We start from the raw sequence: 19705 nt of genomic DNA, 5'->3' as shown, positions 1-19705 counted from the left end.
CAGCATGGAGTCTGCTGGAGATTCTCTTCCTTTCCCTCCCCTTCCCCTCTACCCCTCTCAATGCATGTGTGTGCACACTCACTATTGCTCTCTCAGAATAAAATGAAATAGAATGTGTGGCGTCCCCTTGAGAAGTGGGGGTAGGATTGGTGCACAGTTTAGACCAGAGGGCAATGAAGCTGCTTCCCATTGGAGGCCTGTCCAGCTGGGCAGGCTGCAGTTACCATGTGCATTAGTCACAGTGCTTGGCGACCTGCGGGGTGATCTTCAGGCCTGTGCCTGTAGCAGGGAGAGCAGCCTGCCCTTGGTAGGCCTGCTGTCCCTTAATGCCCTCATGTGGCCTAGAGACCATCGTTCAGCCAGCCAAACAACCACCATGGCTGTTGGGTCACCTTGGGACACAGAAATTATTCCTTGTCACTTTTTTAAAAGATCTGTTTATTTTAGAGAGGGCAAGAGTGTGCACGAGAGTCGCGGGAGGCGCAGGGTAGAGAGACACGGGGTGCGATCTCACGACCCTGAGACCATGACCTGAGCTGAAACCATGAGTCGGATGCCCAACCGCCTGAGCTATCCCAGTGCCCCATTCCTTGTCATTTTCGAGTGTGCTGTCAGCTAACCACATCTCTGGAGCCAGCCGCTCCTGACGTCGGGTCTGGCCTGGTGGCCTTAAGCTCTGTTCTGTTTTTATTACTGGGATGTGATCTTGAGGTAGTTAGGCTGTGGTTGCTCTATTTCAAGGAGGTCCCCTCTAAAAATCTGAGCTCTCCCCATAAAACACTGAGTGCATGCCTGTGTAGACTAAGGCAGCATCCTCCACGGGATAGATGGAATAGGACAGCCATGGGTGATTTGAATATTGACAAAAACAAAATTAATATTCTTCAATTTTTATATTTAAAGGAAAAAGCTATTTGCTTCCTATCTTATAAAATGTAGGTCAACAAAATTGTGGCAGTTAGGAATTCAGGAGACTAGTGTTTTTTCCACGGCAGGAATGTAGTTTGGTCAGTGCAGAAACGGTGCTGTGGGCCACTTCACTCCCACTCGCGGATCTTTGCTCCTCTGTGTCTCCAGCTCTCACCTCCCTCCCCAACTTTTCGTGGGCCTCCCCCCAGCCCCGAGGTCCTGCAAGAATGGCCATCCCGGTGCACCCAGAACCAAGCATAGATCTCCTTCCCCCGCATACCCCATATCATGTGATGGCACCACATCTACCAGTTACTCCACCTTGAGGCTCTGTCTCGCATCCTTCCGCATCCTTATCTCCCTCGTGTAATTCTTATGGATTTTAACCTCTGGATGGCTCTCAGATCCACAATGTGGCAGGGTCCCGTGTGTGGGGGCTGGTGGGATTTGACAGGGACTCGTCCCTGCAGCCTGTTTGCCCCAAGCAGGTGGCCTGACCTCCAGCCTGAGCCCATCAGCTACGGGCTCTGAAGGGCCGAGCTTAGGATCATCTGTGAGAAGCTTCCTGAGTGCCCAGCAGAGGTCTGGCTCAGGATGAGTCCTGGAATGCTGGTCCCCCACTGGCTGTCTTCACGGCACCATCCTTGCCTGGACCCTTGCACGAACCTGACGGGTCTGCGGGGGGCTTTTCTGCCCCTTTCCTTTCCACTTCTAGACCCCTTCCGTTTTACCTTCTGAGTTACCTTTCTAGAACAGTTCATGACATCCTTCTTCCCCATGTCTCTCATTCCCCAGTGCCTGCAGTGTAATAGTCCGAACCACGCAGCAGACCACTTCATCTTTTTTTTCACTGTCCCTTGCCCTTTCCGGTCCTGGCCCTTCCCTCAGAAGTCCTCCGGTTTGTGGGCACCCCATGCTCTAGACAGGACTTGCATGGCTTCAGACATGGCTGTCTTGTTGCTTTCTTCTCCCTCGTCCGTTCTCTCTTCCCATGTGGTGGTTGTGGGAGCACCCTTAGCCCCCCCCAACAGGGGAATCGTCCCCTGGCCTCAGAGACCTGCTTCTGTGCAGGCCTCCTCTTTCTGGCGGCAGTCTTCCCTGTGTATTAGCTGCTCCCTGCTCCGTGCCATGCACCGCGTGGGTCCTCCTGTGTGCACCGTGCCTTACTGACTGCCTCATGCTGGGTTCGCCTGCCTCTCGCTCGCTGATTCTGAGCTCCCAGAGGCAAGTGCTGAACCCCATTACCTAAGGAACCACAGGGCCCACATGGTACCTAGGATATCATCTGCATCTTCAAATGTTTGTTGTGTAAATGTTTAGATCTCAGGCGCCTGGGTGGCTCAGTTGGTTAGGTGACTGCCTTCGGCTCAGGTCATCATGATCCTGGAGTCCTGGGATCGAGTCCCTCGTCGGGCTCCTTGTCCTTGCTCGGCAGGGAATCTGCTTCTCTCTCTGACCTCCCCTTCTTGTGCTCGCTCTCCATCTCTCTCTCAGGTAAATAAAAAAAATCTTGAAAAGAAATAAATGTTTAGGTCTCTGTGATGTTTTGGGGCTTATTCTAACTGGGAGGTGTTTTCTACACTTTGCAGGGCTCCTGCCTCTCTGAATGATACCAGTTTGCTCCATGACCCTTGCCTGGGTACGTTTGGTGGGCCAGTGTTCCCGTGGCTTGTGTTAGGAGGCTATGATGGTAAGTAAGAGAAGCTTCTGCTTTTTCTATTGGGTAAAGTAGTCTTGGTTCTGTCACTAAGAGTCAAGTGGTAATTACAAAGATGTCATGGAGTGAGCAGTCATTCTAGTTCCCCATCTTTTAAATCCCAAGTGTAGGCTTGCTTTGGGCTTTGGCTTTGGGGTTTCTTCTGGGCGTAAAAGAAGTAGATGGTGCTCGCCTTCTTAAGCTCACACTTTGGGAAGCTGTCACAAGCCAAGGACTTTCCCCCAGAATATTGCAATGTATTGCAATTGTACACCTCCACACAATTCATTGTTTAGTTTCAAGGAGTTCAAGGAACCCTTAGGGAGTCCATGGACATCAGGTTAAGAACATCTGTGGGGGGGCGCCTGGGTGGCTCAGTGGGTTAAAGCCTCTGCGTTCGGCTCAGGTCATGATCCCAGGGTCCTGGGATTGAGCCCCACATCCTGCTCCCTGCTCAGTGGGGCGCCTGCTTCTCCCTCTCCCTTTGCCTGCCACTCACCCTGCATGTGCTCTCTTACTCTCTCTCAAATAAAATCTTAAAAAAATATATATATATCTTTAATTGGAGAGAGATAATATGTGAAATACAGGGAAAAAGAAACAAAATTGTTCTGTGTTTTCCTCCCAAACCAGTTGGTTAGGAATTGAGACACTTCTCTAGAGGGAGGAGCAGTGGGTTTGCCCTTTGCTGTTGGTTCCTATAGCACCTGGAACAGACTGTATCAGGTATGACGGGGTCATGATTCAGGTGACACCTTTGGCATCCGAAGCCTGATTATAGGCAGCTCAACAGGTTTTTCTGCAGTCCAAGGAAGAGGCCAATTAGATGTTGTTCTCCTCACCCCATAGGAGGGGAGAAGTCCTATCTATATTTAAATTGTACTCTGCCTCATAAAGCGGCACTTCTGATGGGTGGAGAAAAGATGGTGTCACCCACTGGCAAGCCACAGCCATCAAAATTAAATTTGATTTCTTCCTTATTCCTTCCATCCGCATAAACTCCAGATTTGTCAAAAACAGATGTATAAGAAATGAAGCTATTTAAGATCTAGAAGAAAGTATGGGAGGAATTTTTTTTAGATAATTTTAAAACGGGGAAGGCATTTCTAAGGGAGACACAAAACCCAGAAGCCACAAAAGAAAACATTGATGAATTTGACTACATAAGAATTTTAAATTCCTATGTGGAAAACAAGCATCATAAAGTTAAAAAACATTAAAAAGGGCAAGTAAACCAGAGGGGGGAAAAAAGCAGTACACATAATGGACAGTGTATCCTTAATATATAAAGGTCTCTTATGAAAAAAAGAAAAGGTCAGCAACCCAGGAGAAAAGTAGGCAAAGCTATATGAAATTTAGCAAAAGAACAAATACATGGGGCTGTTCATTACATGGGAAAAATGCCCAACCTCACTCCTGGATAGTGAAATGTACCTCACTTCAGTCTTTTCTATCCAACACAGGGGCAAAGACCTAAGAGTCTGATAAACCCTGTGTACGACCCCATTGTTAGGGGAGTGTAAGTGGTTCCTAGAATGTTAACTCAAGGCAGGCAGGGATTTTTCTCTCTTCTGTTCACTGATACATATCCAGAGAACCTAAAATAATGCCTGGCATGAAGCAGGGTCTCAGTAGATGTCTTGTTAAATAAAGAAATGAAAAAGAGGATAACCTCTTTGAAGGGCAGTTTAGGCGAATTTATTAAAATTGCAGTTGCACATACTTTCTGATTCAGTGCTTATACTTGTAAGAATTGATTCTCCACCTATGTACTTGACACATGAAAAATATTTATCCGGTTTTTCTTTGTAGTACTTTTGGTTATGATCCTAAAAATTGCAGAAATGTCCATCAACGGGAGACTGGTTAAATTATACTAGAAAATACGATACAGCAGAAAAAAAGAAGAAAGAAGCTCTTTATGTCCTAAAATGGAGTCGTCTCCAAGATATAAATGAAAAAATGTAACGTGCAGAACAGTGTGTTGCCATTTGTGTCATTAAGAAGGAAAGGTTGGGGTGCCCGGGTGGCTCAGTCGGTTGGGCGTCTGCCTTTGGCTTAGGTCAAGATCTCAGAATCGAGTCCCGTACTGGGCTCCTTGCTCAGCAGGGAGCCTGCTTCTCCCTCTGCCTGCTGCTCCCCCTGCTTGTGCACGTGTGCGCACTTGCTCTCTCACAAATAAATGAATAAAATCTTTTAATATATATGTATATATTTTAAAAAAAACAAAGGAAAGGGCAAGAATATATGTGTTTGAGCATGCATGGAGTGTCTTTGGAAATATTTCAGATGGTGGGGAGGAGAACTAAGCATAGAACGAGGCCTGGGGAAGGAGAAACTGCACATATCTTTCTGCTTGAAATTTTTACCATGCACATGCTCCGTAGTTAAAACAAAAAAAGCAGGGCGCCTGGGTGGCTCAGTGGGTTAAGCCGCTGCCTTCGGCTCAGGTCATGATCTCAGGGTCCTGGGATCGAGTCCCGCATCGGGTTCTCTGCTCGGCAGAGATCCTGCTTCCCTCTCTCTCTCTCTGCCTGCCTCTCCATCTACTTGTGATCTCTCTCTGTCAAATAAATAAATAAAATCTTTAAAAAAAAAAAATTTACTCATCCTGAATGAAACTGCCTACGTCAGATAGAGCATCCTTTTTATTCATTAGCTGAGCTGCGTAGACACGATGTCCATAAACTGGTTTTTGTTCTTAGAGCAGTCTACAGCCCCGTGAAAAATCAGTCACCTCTCTGTATTGTGATTTTTCCCTTGTGTTTGTCTAATTTTCTGCATGCTTCTCATCTTCTGGATGTCCCATTTTCTTTTTTCCATTCTAGATCAAAACTACAATAACGCTACAGCCCTTGTGATTACCTTTCCTGTCAATAATTACTACAATGATACAGAGAAGCTCCAGAGGGCCCAGGCCTGGGAGAAAGAGTGAGTTGCTCTTTGTTCTGGGGGAAGCTGGGCGCTAACAGAAGGCACTAAAACCTCGTTCAGCTAAATTAACCAACAGCAGATCTAAATCATTTTTTCCCCCACTTGGTACTAATAATGCAAAGAAAAAAGTCTGTAAGGCAGTTCATCCACAAACATTGTGTGAGTAGATAGCCCTGCACAGGGACGCACAAGTCTCTGGACGTGTGGAAATGTCCCGTGCACCCACCTCTCCCAGCAGGCCACCAGGAGCAAGGTGGATGCACATTAATAAGGGACACTGCAGGGACTAAAGAGAGGGGAATGGATGGTCAGACAGCTCCAGATGTAGGACATGAAAGCTGCCATCGACATGGCTAGGGAAGTTCGTGTACATGCTATCCATCCCTAGAAAAAATCTTGGGCATGGGCCCCGGGAGATGGTTAACTGTTGTAAACCCTAGAGAACAGGACAGAGGGCCTAGGAGGACAGGGCATTTTGACCCTTTATACCTTTCAGTGCTTTTTGTTTTGACAGCTTTGTTGGAATATAAATCCCATCCTGGACATTTCACCCAATTAAAGTGTGTGATCCAGTAGCTTTTATGCAGCTGTCACCACAGTGAATTTGAGATCTTTTTTGTTTTTTAATCTCAAAAAGATTAATCTCCTTTAGCTGTTATACCCCATACTCATCCTCTCACCTCCCAGCCCTGCGCAACCATTCATCTGCTTTCTGTGTCCGTGTGTTACCGTGTTCTGGCCGTTGACATGAATGAAAGCACGGACAGGGACTTCTGTGTCTGGCTTCTTTCATTTTGCATGTTTCCAAGGCTCATCCAAGTTATGGCGTCTGTCAGTGCCTCATTCCTTTTTACGGCTGCATAATGTTTCATCCTGTGGCTGTGCCACATTTTTCTCCAGTCATCAGCTGGTGCACATTTGAGTGGTTCCAGCCTTTTGGCCATTACGAATAATGCTTTTGTAGACATTCACATACAAGTTTTTGTGTGAATTTAAGTATGTTTTCATTTCTCTTGGCTATCTACCTAGGAGTAGGATTGCTGGGTCATACGTGACTCTCTGAAGAACTGCCAGATTGTTTTCGACGATGGCTGCAGCATCTTACATTCCCACCAGCCTGCGTGGGGGGTCTTAGTTCTCCATAACCTCGTGAGCGCTTGTTATGTGACCTTTTGGCTCTGGCCATCCTAGTGCATGGGATGTGGTGTCTCATTATGGTTTTGATTTGCATTTCCCTGACGGCTGCTGATCTCCAGCATCTTTCCTTGGGCGTGCTGGCCATCCATATAACTCTTCCTATCCTTTGCCCACTTTTAACTGGATTATTTGTATTTTTACTATTAAATTGTAAGAATTCTTATGTGTGCTACATGTCTGCTGTCAGCTACGTGATTTCTGGGTATTCGCTCCCAGTTTCTTTGTTATGTTTGCTTTGTTTTTCTTTCTGCTGCTCGCTGAAGCACAGGTTTGTAGTTTTAAAGTCCAATTTTTTAGTTTTTTCTTTTGTTGCTCAAACTTTTGGTGTCCTGTCTGTGAAACTATGGCCTGATCTAAGGACGTGGCAATTTATGACTGTGTCATCTTTGGAGGATTTTAGAGTTCCAGCTCTCAAGTTTAGGTCTTTGATCCACTGGAATTCATTATTTTCATGTTGTGTGCTATCCAGATGGCCCCAGGCCACTTGTTGAGAAGGGGACTTACTCTTTCATTGGACAGTCTTGCCACCTTGTCGAAAATTAGGTGACCACAGATACATGGTTTCTTTCAAGACTCTTACTTGTGTTCTTTGATTTTGCCCATCCTTATGCTGGTACCACACTCTCTTGATTACTATCATTTTGTAGAAAGTATGAAATTGAGAAGTGTGTGTCCTCCTCCTTTGTTCTTCTTGAGAAAGAAGGGTTTGGCTCTTCTGGGCCCCTTTTGATTGCAAATGTGAATTTTAGAATCAGCGTATCTTTCTATGAAGGAAGAGGTCAGCTGGGATTCTGATAGGGATTGCATTGCATTTGTAGATCAACTTTTAAGTTTGTTCCATGAGCATATATCTTTGTTATGATGTGCTTCAGTTAGAGATCCTTTTTAGTAAAAAAAAGAAGATGAGACCATGAGCCAGGCTTTTTTTTAATGGAATGCTTCATGAATTTGCATATTCTCTTAACGCAGGAGCCATTCTAATCTCCGTATCATTCCGATTTTAGTATACGTGCTGCTGAAGCCAGCACTGTGAGCCAACTTTTAAACTTGTCCTAAACTTGTTCCAAGTGATAGAAACATGAGCATGTCTGGAACTTTGTAATCTGGGGGTGTTGCCCTTCTGGTCTCCAGTGTCAAGAATCCTCATGTAAGGTACGGGTTGAGTAAGCATGGCTTTTGTGTCCTAGAGGTTGGGAAGAAGTTTCTCCCTTAGCTGTCACTAAATTTCAACTGAAAATATAAAATGTGTTCTCTCCTTTAGGTTTATTAATTTTGTGAAAAACTACGAGAATCCAAATCTGACCATTTCTTTCACGACTGAGCGAAGTATCGAGGATGAACTGAATCGTGAGAGTAACGGCGATGTCTTCACTGTCCTGATCAGCTACGCCGTCATGTTTCTGTACATTTCCATAGCCTTGGGCCACATCAAAAGCTGGAGCAGGTTTCTTGTAAGTGGAGTATGTGTGTGTGTGTGTGTGTGTGTGTGTTGGAGAAAAATGACGATGCACAGCATCATGTCCTATTTTTGCCTCTACTTTTTGGAGCGGGGGGTGGGCAGAGGGAGAGAGAAAGAGAAAATCCTAAGCAGGCTCCACGCCCAGCCGGAGCCTGACACTGGATCTCATGACCCTGAGGCCATGATCTGAGCCAAAATCAAGAGTCAGATGCTTAACCATCTGAGCGACCCAGGCGCCCCTGTTTCTACTTAGTTATACTAAGTCATTATGTGCAAAATTGGTTTACATTCCCATTTTCATTGTATGTAGTATTTTCTGTTTCCTGCATATGTTTTCTCCAGTTCCAGATTTTTGGTTTATTTTAAAACTTACAGTTTATTTCTCATAATCCAGTTTTTCCTAATTTGACTACACGTGAGAATTGAAGCCCGTAAAGCATGGCTGCTAAGGGAAGATCTAGAATATTTTTCTTATCTTTTATCTTTTCTTATCTTTCTCTCGGAGAGCACCTTTAACTCCAAGAAAGAGGTAAAAATGAGGTCCTTTTAGTCATGGGACAAACGAGAGTCTGACTCTCTATCTTTGTTGCGTGGTTCAGGTGGATTCTAAGATCTCCCTTGGCATCGCTGGGATCCTCATCGTGTTGAGCTCAGTGGCATGCTCACTGGGCATCTTCAGCTACGTTGGGATCCCCCTCACCCTCATTGTGATCGAAGTCATCCCATTCCTGGTGCTGGCTGTCGGGGTGGACAACATCTTCATTCTGGTCCAGACCTACCAGGTGCGTTTCCATAGCCTGACAGAGCTTGCCATCAGACCAAGTAGTGAGCTCCGTTAATGGTTGTCCCGCTCTATGCCGAGTACTTGCAAGCGTGGAAGTGGGGTAGCGGTGTTTCCTGTTCTCTGTGTTGCTCATTGGTGTCCATAACTTGCTCAGCCTTCTCCTTGGTTGGAGGAATAAAGTGAGACTTAAATTTTAAAGATTTTTTTTTTTTAATTTGAGAGAGAGAGCAAGATCGTAGGAGAGGAGCAGAGGAAGAGGGACAGACCCAGGGCTATATCCCAGGACCCTGAGATCATGACCTGAGCTGAAACCAGGAATTGCACATTTAACTGACTGAGCAACCCAGGCGTCCTAAGAATTCAGTTTTAAATATGTGTGCAAGAAGGGCTTACATGCTTGCGAAAAACATTTTGGATACAACTCTTATTTTTTTTTCTTTTCCTGTTTTTTTTTTAAGATTTTATTTATTTATTTGACAGATCACAAGTAGGCAGAGAGGCAGGCAGAGAGGGAGAGAGGAGGAAGCAGGCTCGCCGCTGAGCAGAGAGCCCGATATGGGGCTCGATCCCAGGACCCTGAGATCATGACCCAAGCTGAAGGCAGAGGCTTTAACCCACTGAGCCACCCAGGCGCCCCTTGGATACAACTGTTACTAAAATGAGTCTCCAGTAGTGTAGAAGAATCAGAGACTTGTCAGAGGTGCCACTGAAGATAGGACAGCATAGGACCTGCTGATGTATAATATGGTCTCAATCATGATATTTTTCTTTCCTGGTCACCTTACTTGGGGACTCAGTGGCACGTAAGAGTGTCCCTTAATGGTCCAGCCACCTGCAGGCTGCATTCTGTGTGTTTTCCTGATAAGATGATCCAGTCTTCCCTTGAGCTTTCCACCTGTTACCTAGCTCAGGGGTTTAGTGATACCCTGGATGGATTGTCAGGACAAGTTGCAGGCCCCCCATCAAAGTTTATCTACAATAAGTAGAAGCTCCTAATCATTTGTCTTTACTGTTAACACAAAGCAACAAAGAAGCAAAGAGATGGCATTGTCATTTAGAAAGGTTAATGGCCTGTGTATTGTGTTCTGTTTTTTTTAAGCGAGATGAACGTCTTCAAGGAGAAACTCTGGATCAGCAGCTGGGCAGGGTCCTAGGAGAAGTGGCTCCTAGTATGTTCCTGTCCTCCTTTTCAGAGGCTGTAGCGTTTTTCTTAGGTAATTACTCTTTGAATTCTACCAGTCCCACTGTTTCCTGAGCCTGGAGGTAGAAGGATCTGGGTATCTGACTATGTCCCATCGTGTTACTTCCTTGTTTAAGCTTATTCTGTAATCAGAAAGTATCAGAGTGGACCACGGGGAAAATCAGTAGCAGTATCTTGGATATCATTTTGGAAGTGTCCTCTTTTCTTTTGGGGGGTTGGGGGGAGGGGCAGAGGGAGAGAGATTGAATCTTCAGGCTCCACGCCCAGCGCAGAGCCCAATGTGGCACCTGATCTCATGACCCTGAGATCATGACCTGAGCAGAAATCAAGAGTCAGCTGCTTAACTAGCTGAGCCGCTCAGCGCCCCTCCACTTTCTCATGTTGTTTCATGATAGTGTTGATGTTGGGGTCCAGACTGACAGATAACCTTGAACTTCTCTGCTGCTTCCCCTTTTTGGCACCTGTGGCAAATGTGGATCTTTGAAAATGACATTCCTGCGTCCCACAGGAGCCAGGCCAACACCATACTCTGAGCAAAATCCATAGGCGTAGACATTCCTCTTTGTCCGCACAAACCATCGGGGAAGCAGCCTTGTTAATGAGCAGAGGTCCTTGGACCTCCCCTCACTACAAGGAGCCAGAATGAGCTGGAACAAAAACCAGTGTTCTCTGTGTTTCTTTCCTGTGGAGAAATCACCACGCAGCCTTACTCACAGGGCTGTCTGCCCCCTTGTCTGCTGTGTGGGATGAGACAATCGAGTGCGTCTTCAGAGCAGGAAGCTGGATTAGAAATGCGATCCGTGGGCCACAGATGGAAATGCCTCCATGGGCTGTTCACACGGGGCTGCTGTAGACTCATGAAGGCGGAGGTCTTTCAGAACAGACCCAGGATGCCGTCTTCATTTCCATAGAGCAGTGTGCTTTCAAGCCTGTGGTCCTTAAACTTCCTTTTGATAGATACAGGTGCAGAGAAAGTTACTTTCTCTTGTTTTCTCATCAGAAAATGTGATGATAATAGCAGCTGACACTGTGCCTCAAGATTGGAGTGACTCTGGGAGGACTGTAGGAGCAGAAGGCAGAGGTCTAGAAAGGGTAGTTACGTGTTGCTGGCCCAGTGCTGCTAGGTCCAGTTTCTTTTTTTAAGTGAAGCTGTGAATCTAGATTTTTGTGTTGGGTCTCATTGTTAAATATTGGCTTCTATTTTTAAAAAAAGAAATGTGTTTTCATCCTAAAATGAATTGATCTAATGTGGACCATACAGGATATCATCTGGCCTGTGGGCTGCTAGTTTGCAGTCTCTGGGTGTTAACCCAATACTTCTGACTGGGAGCGCCCTCATCTAACTGTGTCAGAAGTGGGAGACTAATACTGTTGATCTAATAGCAGAGAGAAAATATTTCTGTGGCATTCCTCTGGGGGGGTTGTGGGAAGCGTGGGTCTTCTCGTGGCTTCAGTCTATTCTAGCTCCTTGTGTTCCTGTGTACACATGAGTGCGAGACCCGCATGGAGTCCCCTGCTGTAAGTGGACGTGACGGGGCAGCTTCTCTCCCCCTGCAGGGGCGCTGTCAAAGATGCCAGCCGTTCACACTTTCTCCCTGTTCGCCGGGATGGCCGTCCTCATTGACTTCCTTCTTCAGATTACGTGTTTTGTGAGTCTCTTGGGGTTAGACATCAAGCGTCAAGAGGTAAGTTGTTGTCAGGATGGCAGTCTGTTTACAGCCTAGAATCCAAGTGAAGCAGCAGGAGGGTGTGACCTTTGTCCCTCTTTTTCCTCTCAGAAACATCGTCTGGATGTCCTTTGCTGTGTCAGAGGCTCTGAAGATGGAACTAGTGTCCAGGCCTCAGAAAGCTGCTTGTTTCGGTTCTTCAAAAACTCCTATTCTCCACTTCTGCTTAAGGATTGGATGCGACCTATTGTGGTATGAGTTTGTCTGTGGTTTTCCTCATTTTTCTCCAAAAACAGTTTTATCACATGCCTTCTAAGAAAGGAGCTTGGGTGAAGCACCTGCGTGGCTCAGTTGGTTAAACGTCCAACTCTTGATTTCAGCTCAGGTCATGATCTCAGGGTCATGGGTTCGAGCCCTGTGTTGGGCTCTGTGCTCAGAGCGGATTCTGCTTGTCCCTCTCCCTCCGCTCCTCCCCGCTGCTTGCACACATGCTTCTTTCTAAAGTAAATAAATAAAATCTTTAAAAAAGAAAGAAACCAGCGTGGGAAGGAGATTGTGACAGTTGTTAAGTATATATACAAAATGCAAAAGCAAATATGTACAAGTACATAAAATATTTTTCTAGCTAGCTTTTAGTAGTCAGTATAAGCAAGTTTTTATTTTGAAGTAATTTTAGATTCATAGAAAGTCAAAAAGATAGTACAGAAATGACCCAGGTACCCATCAACCCAGCTTCTCCCTGTGGTCTTACGCAACTATAGTTCAGCGTCAAAACAAGGAATTTGACATGGGCACGTGTGTATGTCGAGTTCTGAGTCCCTTCATCACATGTGCAGTGGCAGTGACCACCACTGCAGTTGATACACGGAACTGTCCTGCCACAACTCTCTCCTCACGCTGCCCCGTTACAGTGCCACAAACCTCCCCAGCACACCACCCACCGTCCCGAGTCCCCAGCAAGAGTGTGAGAGCTTTCTGTAGGTGATCTACTGGGGATAGCCAGCAGCGATGACCTATCACTGCTCTAATAAAAGAACATGACTTCGTCCCCAGTAATGGTAACACTTAACATTTAACAAACACTGAATATTGGGTACAATGCTGAATCTGGATTGTCTGCAGATTTTCTCATCTAACCCACAAAACTATCTTATGTTATACATCTTTTATTTTTCCTGTGTTACTGATGAGGAAGTAGAAGCTGAGAGAGGTTAAGTGACTTCCCCAGGGTCACTCAAATCCTGGAGCCAGGATTTAAACCCAAGTAGTTTGACTAGATGCTGTCCTCTCAGCCAGTACTCCTGCTCTCTACGTTAACGTGGCATGTAAACTTTTCGGTTGGGGACAGTCCCGTTTTTCACGTGTGGAAGATCTTATTTATGTTCTTAAGCTGCCATGCACGAAGCAGTCCCTGCCTTACAGCTCACTTTTTATTCCAGATAGCGGTATTTGTGGGTGTCCTGTCCTTCAGTATCGCGGTGCTGAACAAAGTGGAAATTGGATTGGATCAGTCTCTCTCCATGCCTGATGTAAGCTGCTTTCTCTTTTACCTTGTTTAGCCAAAGATACAAATACATTTTCCAAAACTTGCATGCAGTTGTTCCGGGTGAATGCCTGCTTCTAAATGCATGTGGCGGCCGGTTCCCCAGGTTACAAGGACCGCCATGGAGCCTGGCAGTGGGGCCCATCTTAGCATGGGGAACTCTCGGGGTGAGGAGGGTACAGAGAAATAGAGCAGTGAGCCTCTCACCTCGTAAGGTGCCTTCCTGGCGGTGGGCCCGCCAAAGAAGCACCTTGGGCGCAGGGAGGGTGAGGAGCCGGGAGCTGGCTCGGGTTGGGGGGACGGTCCACATCTCGGCTGGGGCCGTCTCGGCCAGCAGCATCCCAGTGCTGTCTCCATCCTTAGCCGTCCCCTCACCTGGGCTCGTCAGCACATTCCCACTGTGTCCCGTTCTCTGATCGCTCGTGCAGGACTCCTACGTGCTGGATTACTTCAGGTCGCTCAGATACCTGCATGCGGGCCCACCTGTGTACTTCGTCCTGGAGGAAGGGCACGACTACAGCTCCCTGAAAGGGCAGAACATGGTGTGCGGGGGCATGGGCTGCAATAACGACTCCCTGGTGCAGCAGATCTTCACCGCGGCTCAGCTGGACAACTAGTCAGTACCGCCCGGCGTTCTGTCCTGCCGCGGAAGCAGCCGGAAGGGGCCCCCGGCCGCCTGGGCCTGACATGGCTCACTCAGGATAGATTTGCTTAGAAAATGTGTTGCTCAGAATCATGCTAACTCTAGCTTTACCTCAGCAAAAGCTTTAAAAGGACTAATTGAGCAGCTCCTATCTGGAAGGGTTTTCCATTAAGTGGTGATGAAGTCTGTCCTTTGGGCAGCAGTGTAACATCTAGAAAGTGAAGTTAGGTTTCGAGAAAAAGGACTGAATCTGAGACCTCCCCCCGCGGAGCAAGTCAGTAACTTCTCCCTCCTTCTCGCCAGTACCCGAATAGGCTTTGCCCCCTCGTCCTGGATCGATGATTATTTTGATTGGGTCAAGCCTCAGTCTTCTTGCTGTAGAGTCTACAATGGCACAGATCGCTTCTGCAATGCCTCAGGTACTTTCATCTCCTTTTCCAGATTTTTCCCTTTTCTCTGAAGACTTGTGGCATTATAATTTATAAATCCTTTGCATTTCACCTCAGTTTATACCGGCGCCGGTCCCTTTTCCTTGGTCGCCATCCCTCTCCTCAGCCATGTTCTCTGATGTGTCGTGTTGTTCGGCCTCCCTCCAACCCCCACCACAGGGCTGCAGGCCAGACGGAGCCCCGGTCAGGGGACTCTGGTTTTCAGAGTCTTCCGGGTTCTCTTCTCCCGACGCCACTAATAGCATCTCTTGGTTGGGATCTGGCTACGTCTCACGGAGTGCTTCCCACTGTTATCACCGTTGCCCTGCAGTTTTGTTAGGAGTATTGAGGTTGTCCTCGAGTTTTCTTGGTAAACTCATGGAAGCCTTGGACTTTGATAATACCAACCAGGGTCATCCTCCAAGCAGGCCACCTATTTCAGGGAAGAAAGTTTGTACAGCCTGCCTCAGATGAAGATGGAATGTCAGACGGATTAGACTGTGAAAATCCCATGTGTTGGAAGCTCTGGAGCTTTGGGGTCAGGAAAAAGATCAAGGAAAATTCCCCTTAGATCCTTAAGTGTTTTAAAATAACATCTGGAACCTCGTTCTTCTCATCTGGGCCCCTCTGTGTCTGTGCTAGTGGTTGACCCTGCCTGTGGTCGCTGCAGACCTTTAACCCCAGAGGGCAAACAGAGGCCTCAAGGGGAAGACTTCATGAGATTCCTGCCCATGTTCCTTTCTGATAACCCAAACCCCAAGTGCGGCAAAGGGTAAGTGCTGTGGAGCCGCTCAGAGACGTGCCCACTTCCAGTTATTTTGTGCGGGACAGCTAGCCGAGGGCTGGGGTGGGGGCAGCTGTATGGGGAGGGTCCCTTTCTTCCCCTCCCCACCGGCCCCACCACCGGGTCTTCTGAGAGCAGAAAAACCTCACACACCCATAAGGAGAGCTTCTCAGCCTCTCCAGCAGATCTCACCCTGGCTTGAGCGTCTGTCTCTCCCTCTCGGCCCCGTGTCCTGGCTCTTCCGGCTGCGTGAATGGCTGCTGAGCGCTGTGCCAGCGTCTAGCAGGACAGGAGGGGAGCAGGGCCGTGTGGCATTTCAGAATGTGTTCACATCCGTCCCGGGGTCAGGGACAGCTTCTCTGCTCGGTCACGCCATCCTGGACCAAGGCTCAGATTCTTCAGCCTGGCTGATCTTGCCAGCCTGTCTGGCTCTGAGGTTCGGGGCTGTCGCACACCCCCATCTGGCCGGGCAGCTGGTCAGCTGTGTGGAGGCAAGGCCTCTGGGCCCAGAAATAGGGAAGAAGGCTGTGAGTCGGGGGTGGGATGATTCAGAACCTTTTGTAGGAGCAAGAAGAGTGTCCACATGTATGTTAGGCAAACCCTGGACTTCCCTGATTTTCCTAATGCATAATTCAACCAAACTCCTATCAGTCAGTCATGTGTATCGTGGCTGTGCTTGGAGACCTGTACTTGGTACAGAGGAAAGACTGGGCCTAAAGATAAAAGCGAATCTTGCAGCGTGGTCTGCTTGCCCACTGAACGCTTTGGCCTGCATAAAAGAAACCCGAGTACATCCAGCTTTTAGGAAAGCAACAGCCACCACTTACGGGGAGCCTCCTACGTGCCATCGTGCGCCAGGCACCTCACCCACGTCGCCGCCCTTACCACACAGCCTGTGAGGAGGTGACAGAGGACACCGCAGCCCAGATTCAGTCCCGTCGCCCAGGGTTCCATGGCTAATACGGGGCGGGGCCGAGATCCGCCTCACAGCCATGGACTCCAGGGCCCTTGTCCTTTCCCGCCCCATTACACAACACTGCCGAGCAAACGCCGGAGGAGAACACAGATACCCAAACAAGAGCACCTCTGCACTAAAACAACCAAAAGTGAGAGAATAAGCTAAAACCTTCACTGTTCCCTTGCACGGGGCCTTCCTTCCCTGTCCCTGAAATCTAGAGCTGGTCTGACCTCTAAGCCAGGGTCAGGTGATTTCCAGTTCGCTTTGCATGCTCAGGGTCTGCGGGGACTTTCTGTGGCCTCCCTGACACCACTGAGTCTTCCCATAGGGGACATGCTGCTTACAGTTCAGCCGTTAACATCCTTGGCAATGACACGGCTGTCGGAGCCACTCACTTCATGACCTACCACACTGTGCTTCAGACCTCTGCTGACTTTACTGATGCCATGAGAAAAGCCATCCTCATCGCCGGCAACATCACCAAAACCATGGGCCTCGATGGAAGCGGTTACCGTGTGTTCCCGTACAGGTAGTTTGAATTTTATAAACAAGGTGTCTTGGGTTAGGGCCCACAGCCTGAGGGCTCGCCTGATGGGAAGCTGATCCTTGGCTTTCGTTCTGACACCTTCTCCAACATGAGCAGAAGCAAATAATATCAGGGGAAGTAGCGTCTGGGCAAGGAAGGCCAGGGTCTGCAGCACCCCCTAAGGTCTGAGTGCTGCACACACAAAATCTGATCTGTGAGCTAGAGCTCACCATCCAAAGAAAGACACACTTCAAAGCAGCACCCTGGGTCAGGGGGCGAGGTACCGGGGGACCAGGCTTTACTGAGAGGCTCGAGCGCACGTTCCTGGCCGGTAGCTGCTCGCTGCCCCTGACTTCCAGTTACCTGGGATATGGTGTCTTTATGGAGGTTTTTCATTTTTGTTTGTTGGGGTTTTTCTCCTATAAAGCATTTCAGGAGATACCGAATTTGGAAACTACTAAAAAGTAGAAGAAACAGGTGGTTTTTCCCCACCCCTGTGATCTTGCTCAGAGGGGTTCTGATCCATTCCTGACAGGAGGACAGCCTGTTTTTCTGGGGAAGTTCTCAGAATGGATGTCCTAATTCTTGAGAAGAGCTGACTAACTTTGCCAAAAAACCATTTTTCTCCTCATGCCCCGCACAGATCTCATTTGGTCTGAGGTAATTCTCAGGATAGATCAGGACTTGTGTTTTCAACATACCCTGAAATACTCTGTAAATGCCTATGAAGTGAAGAGGTTGAGCTTATGAACAAAAACTTTATATAAAATACACATTTTGGATCATTACGAGGCCCTTTTTTGGGTATTAGTGGTCAGAGGTTCATTTGAATTACTATGGAGGAGTCTCACAAAAACAGGATGTTTTTATGCAAGGGATGAATCAGAGTAGTTGGTTCTGCAATAGTGGCAGGATGAACAAAAGCTTCCAGAAGCAAGCACGAGCTATAACAGAACCTTCTGCTCTTTTCTCCAGTGTGTTCTATGTCTTCTACGAACAGTACCTGACCATTATCGATGACACGATCTTTAATCTCAGCGTGTCCCTGGGAGCCATCTTCTTGGTGACCCTGGTTCTCCTGGGCTGTGAACTGTGGTCTGCGGTGATCATGTGTGTCACTATCGCCATGATCTTGATCAACATGTTTGGCGTCATGTGGCTCTGGGGCATCAGTCTGAATGCGGTTTCCTTGGTCAATTTGGTTATGGTGAGTCCTGGCCCACTCAGTTGGCTCCTGCCTCCCGTGTCACTTCTGTGAACTGTTTCTTGGGGTGAAAGACCAAGGCCAGCTCTTGCTCGTGGAAAGGTGGGATGAGTGCTAATGGAGTGGGGACCTGGGTTGTACATAGAACAATGGAAGTGCGACTCCGTGGTGTCACAGGGGTATTTTGCCTGGAACTTCTGTCCCGAAGGGTCTGCAAAAACATGTAGCCCAATGAGAAGATGTTCACTTTTTAGAAAAAAATGCTCCTTCCTAGTGGAATTCGCTACCAGTACCTTTCGCTTCTCATGCAATTGCCAGGTGCTTTCTGATAGTCTTAAAGATAGGAGCATTTGAAAAACTACTAAAATAGCAGCGTGTCTGTACTTACGACATGAACACTGTTTTTGGGGAAGCGGCAGGGAGGCCCAGCTAAAGCAAATCTGAGGGGTGCTGACTCTTGAGGGGGAGGGGTAACCTTATGAGGGTTCCACGAGTCCCCCTAAAACAAGCAGATCTGCTCTAGAGAAGTGGAGTCTGGGTGCTTGAGGGTCCCACGAGTTGCCCGGTGCACCTTCAGTGGGCGTGCACCGCTGGGGTGCTCGGTGTTACAAAAAGGGGATGCTTAGGGTTCCTGGGCCACCTGTGGTGCCTGGCATACCAGATCCTGGGGGAGGAGTGCCTGCTGCTAGGATTTTCAGCCACAAGAGGGCAGTAACGGGAGACTCTCTTTCAGAGCTGTGGCATTTCAGTGGAGTTCTGCAGCCACATCACGAGAGCGTTCACAGTGAGCACGAAGGGCAGCCGCGTGCAACGGGCCGAAGAGGCGCTCTCTCACATGGGCAGTTCCGTAAGTAGCCTGGCCAGACGTTTCCGCACGGGGTGCCCAGCTCGTCAACTTCTCAGGGACCGGAAAAGTCAGTAGGAAAAAGAGAATTTGAGTTACTTAGCCACTCCCAAGGGTGATGCATCTTTGGGCATTTCATGAATAGCTAAATCCTGAAGTTCTTTAGAACCGTTCTCTTCGGTGAATCCTTTACAGACCATGAAGCAGGAAGAGAACGGAGAGGTTCGATTTGAGCACACGTGTTGGCACCCAGGGAGCTGGGGCCCTCAGAGCCGGGAGAATCTTCTTAGTTCAACTCCATAGCCTGCTTCCGCCTCTCAGCCAGTTTTTTGCTGCTCTAGAAAGTCCTTAATAGTTTTCATCTAAAAGTGTAAGGAAAGCTGTTTAAAGACAGCGTCCATTGTCCATGCAGAATACACAGCTTTTACCCTTCTACTTTTTTTTTCCACGTCTATAAGCAGCAAATCAATTTTAGGTAGAATGTAGTCCTGCTTGTCAGTAACTAAAAGCTGGGGTTCAACCCATTGCTTTGGGCCTTGCCCATCAAGAAATCGCTGTGAGGACGTGTTGAATTAGAGCAGGTTAGTAAGCGCTTTCCAACGCTATCTCTTCTTTCAGGTGTTCAGTGGAATCACACTAACAAAATTTGGAGGGATTGTGGTGCTGGCGTTTGCCAAGTCTCAGATCTTCCAGATATTCTACTTCAGGATGTATCTGGCTATGGTCTTACTGGGAGCCACCCATGGCTTGATATTCCTTCCTGTCTTACTCAGCTACATAGGTAAGCATTCTTGTTCTGAGGTAAGTGGATGGAGGAAGCATGTGACTAAAGGAAAAGAAATCTAGAAGCATTCTCAAATGGTACTTAAAAAAAAAATTGTGAAAGGAAAAAAATCTGGTCTAGGGATTTCATGGTGGTCCAAACGGC

At 47.6% G+C, this 19705-nt stretch overlaps 1 protein-coding gene across 1 annotated transcript in view; it reads left to right on the top strand.

Annotated features, from left to right (window-relative positions):
* The window catches only part of LOC111142399 (NPC intracellular cholesterol transporter 1), a 48595-nt gene that overhangs the window by 27622 nt on the left and 1268 nt on the right, over positions 1 to 19705 (top strand). The window contains exons 10-24 of the mRNA XM_022495459.1: positions 2499 to 2599; positions 5434 to 5536; positions 7998 to 8187; positions 8795 to 8977; positions 10079 to 10193; positions 11738 to 11865; positions 11959 to 12099; positions 13287 to 13376; positions 13819 to 14006; positions 14337 to 14452; positions 15104 to 15233; positions 16532 to 16732; positions 17705 to 17936; positions 18667 to 18780; positions 19396 to 19558. Of these exons, the coding sequence (XP_022351167.1) occupies positions 2499 to 2599; positions 5434 to 5536; positions 7998 to 8187; positions 8795 to 8977; positions 10079 to 10193; positions 11738 to 11865; positions 11959 to 12099; positions 13287 to 13376; positions 13819 to 14006; positions 14337 to 14452; positions 15104 to 15233; positions 16532 to 16732; positions 17705 to 17936; positions 18667 to 18780; positions 19396 to 19558 (2195 nt within the window). The remainder of the gene's footprint in view (positions 1 to 2498; positions 2600 to 5433; positions 5537 to 7997; positions 8188 to 8794; positions 8978 to 10078; positions 10194 to 11737; positions 11866 to 11958; positions 12100 to 13286; positions 13377 to 13818; positions 14007 to 14336; positions 14453 to 15103; positions 15234 to 16531; positions 16733 to 17704; positions 17937 to 18666; positions 18781 to 19395; positions 19559 to 19705) is intronic.

Source organism: Enhydra lutris, unplaced genomic scaffold (genome assembly GCF_002288905.1).
Source record: "Enhydra lutris kenyoni isolate GAN:26980312 unplaced genomic scaffold, ASM228890v2 scaffoldscaffold8, whole genome shotgun sequence".
NCBI classification, from domain to species: domain Eukaryota; kingdom Metazoa; phylum Chordata; class Mammalia; order Carnivora; family Mustelidae; genus Enhydra; species Enhydra lutris.
This window is presented reverse-complemented; position numbering and strand designations above follow the sequence as displayed.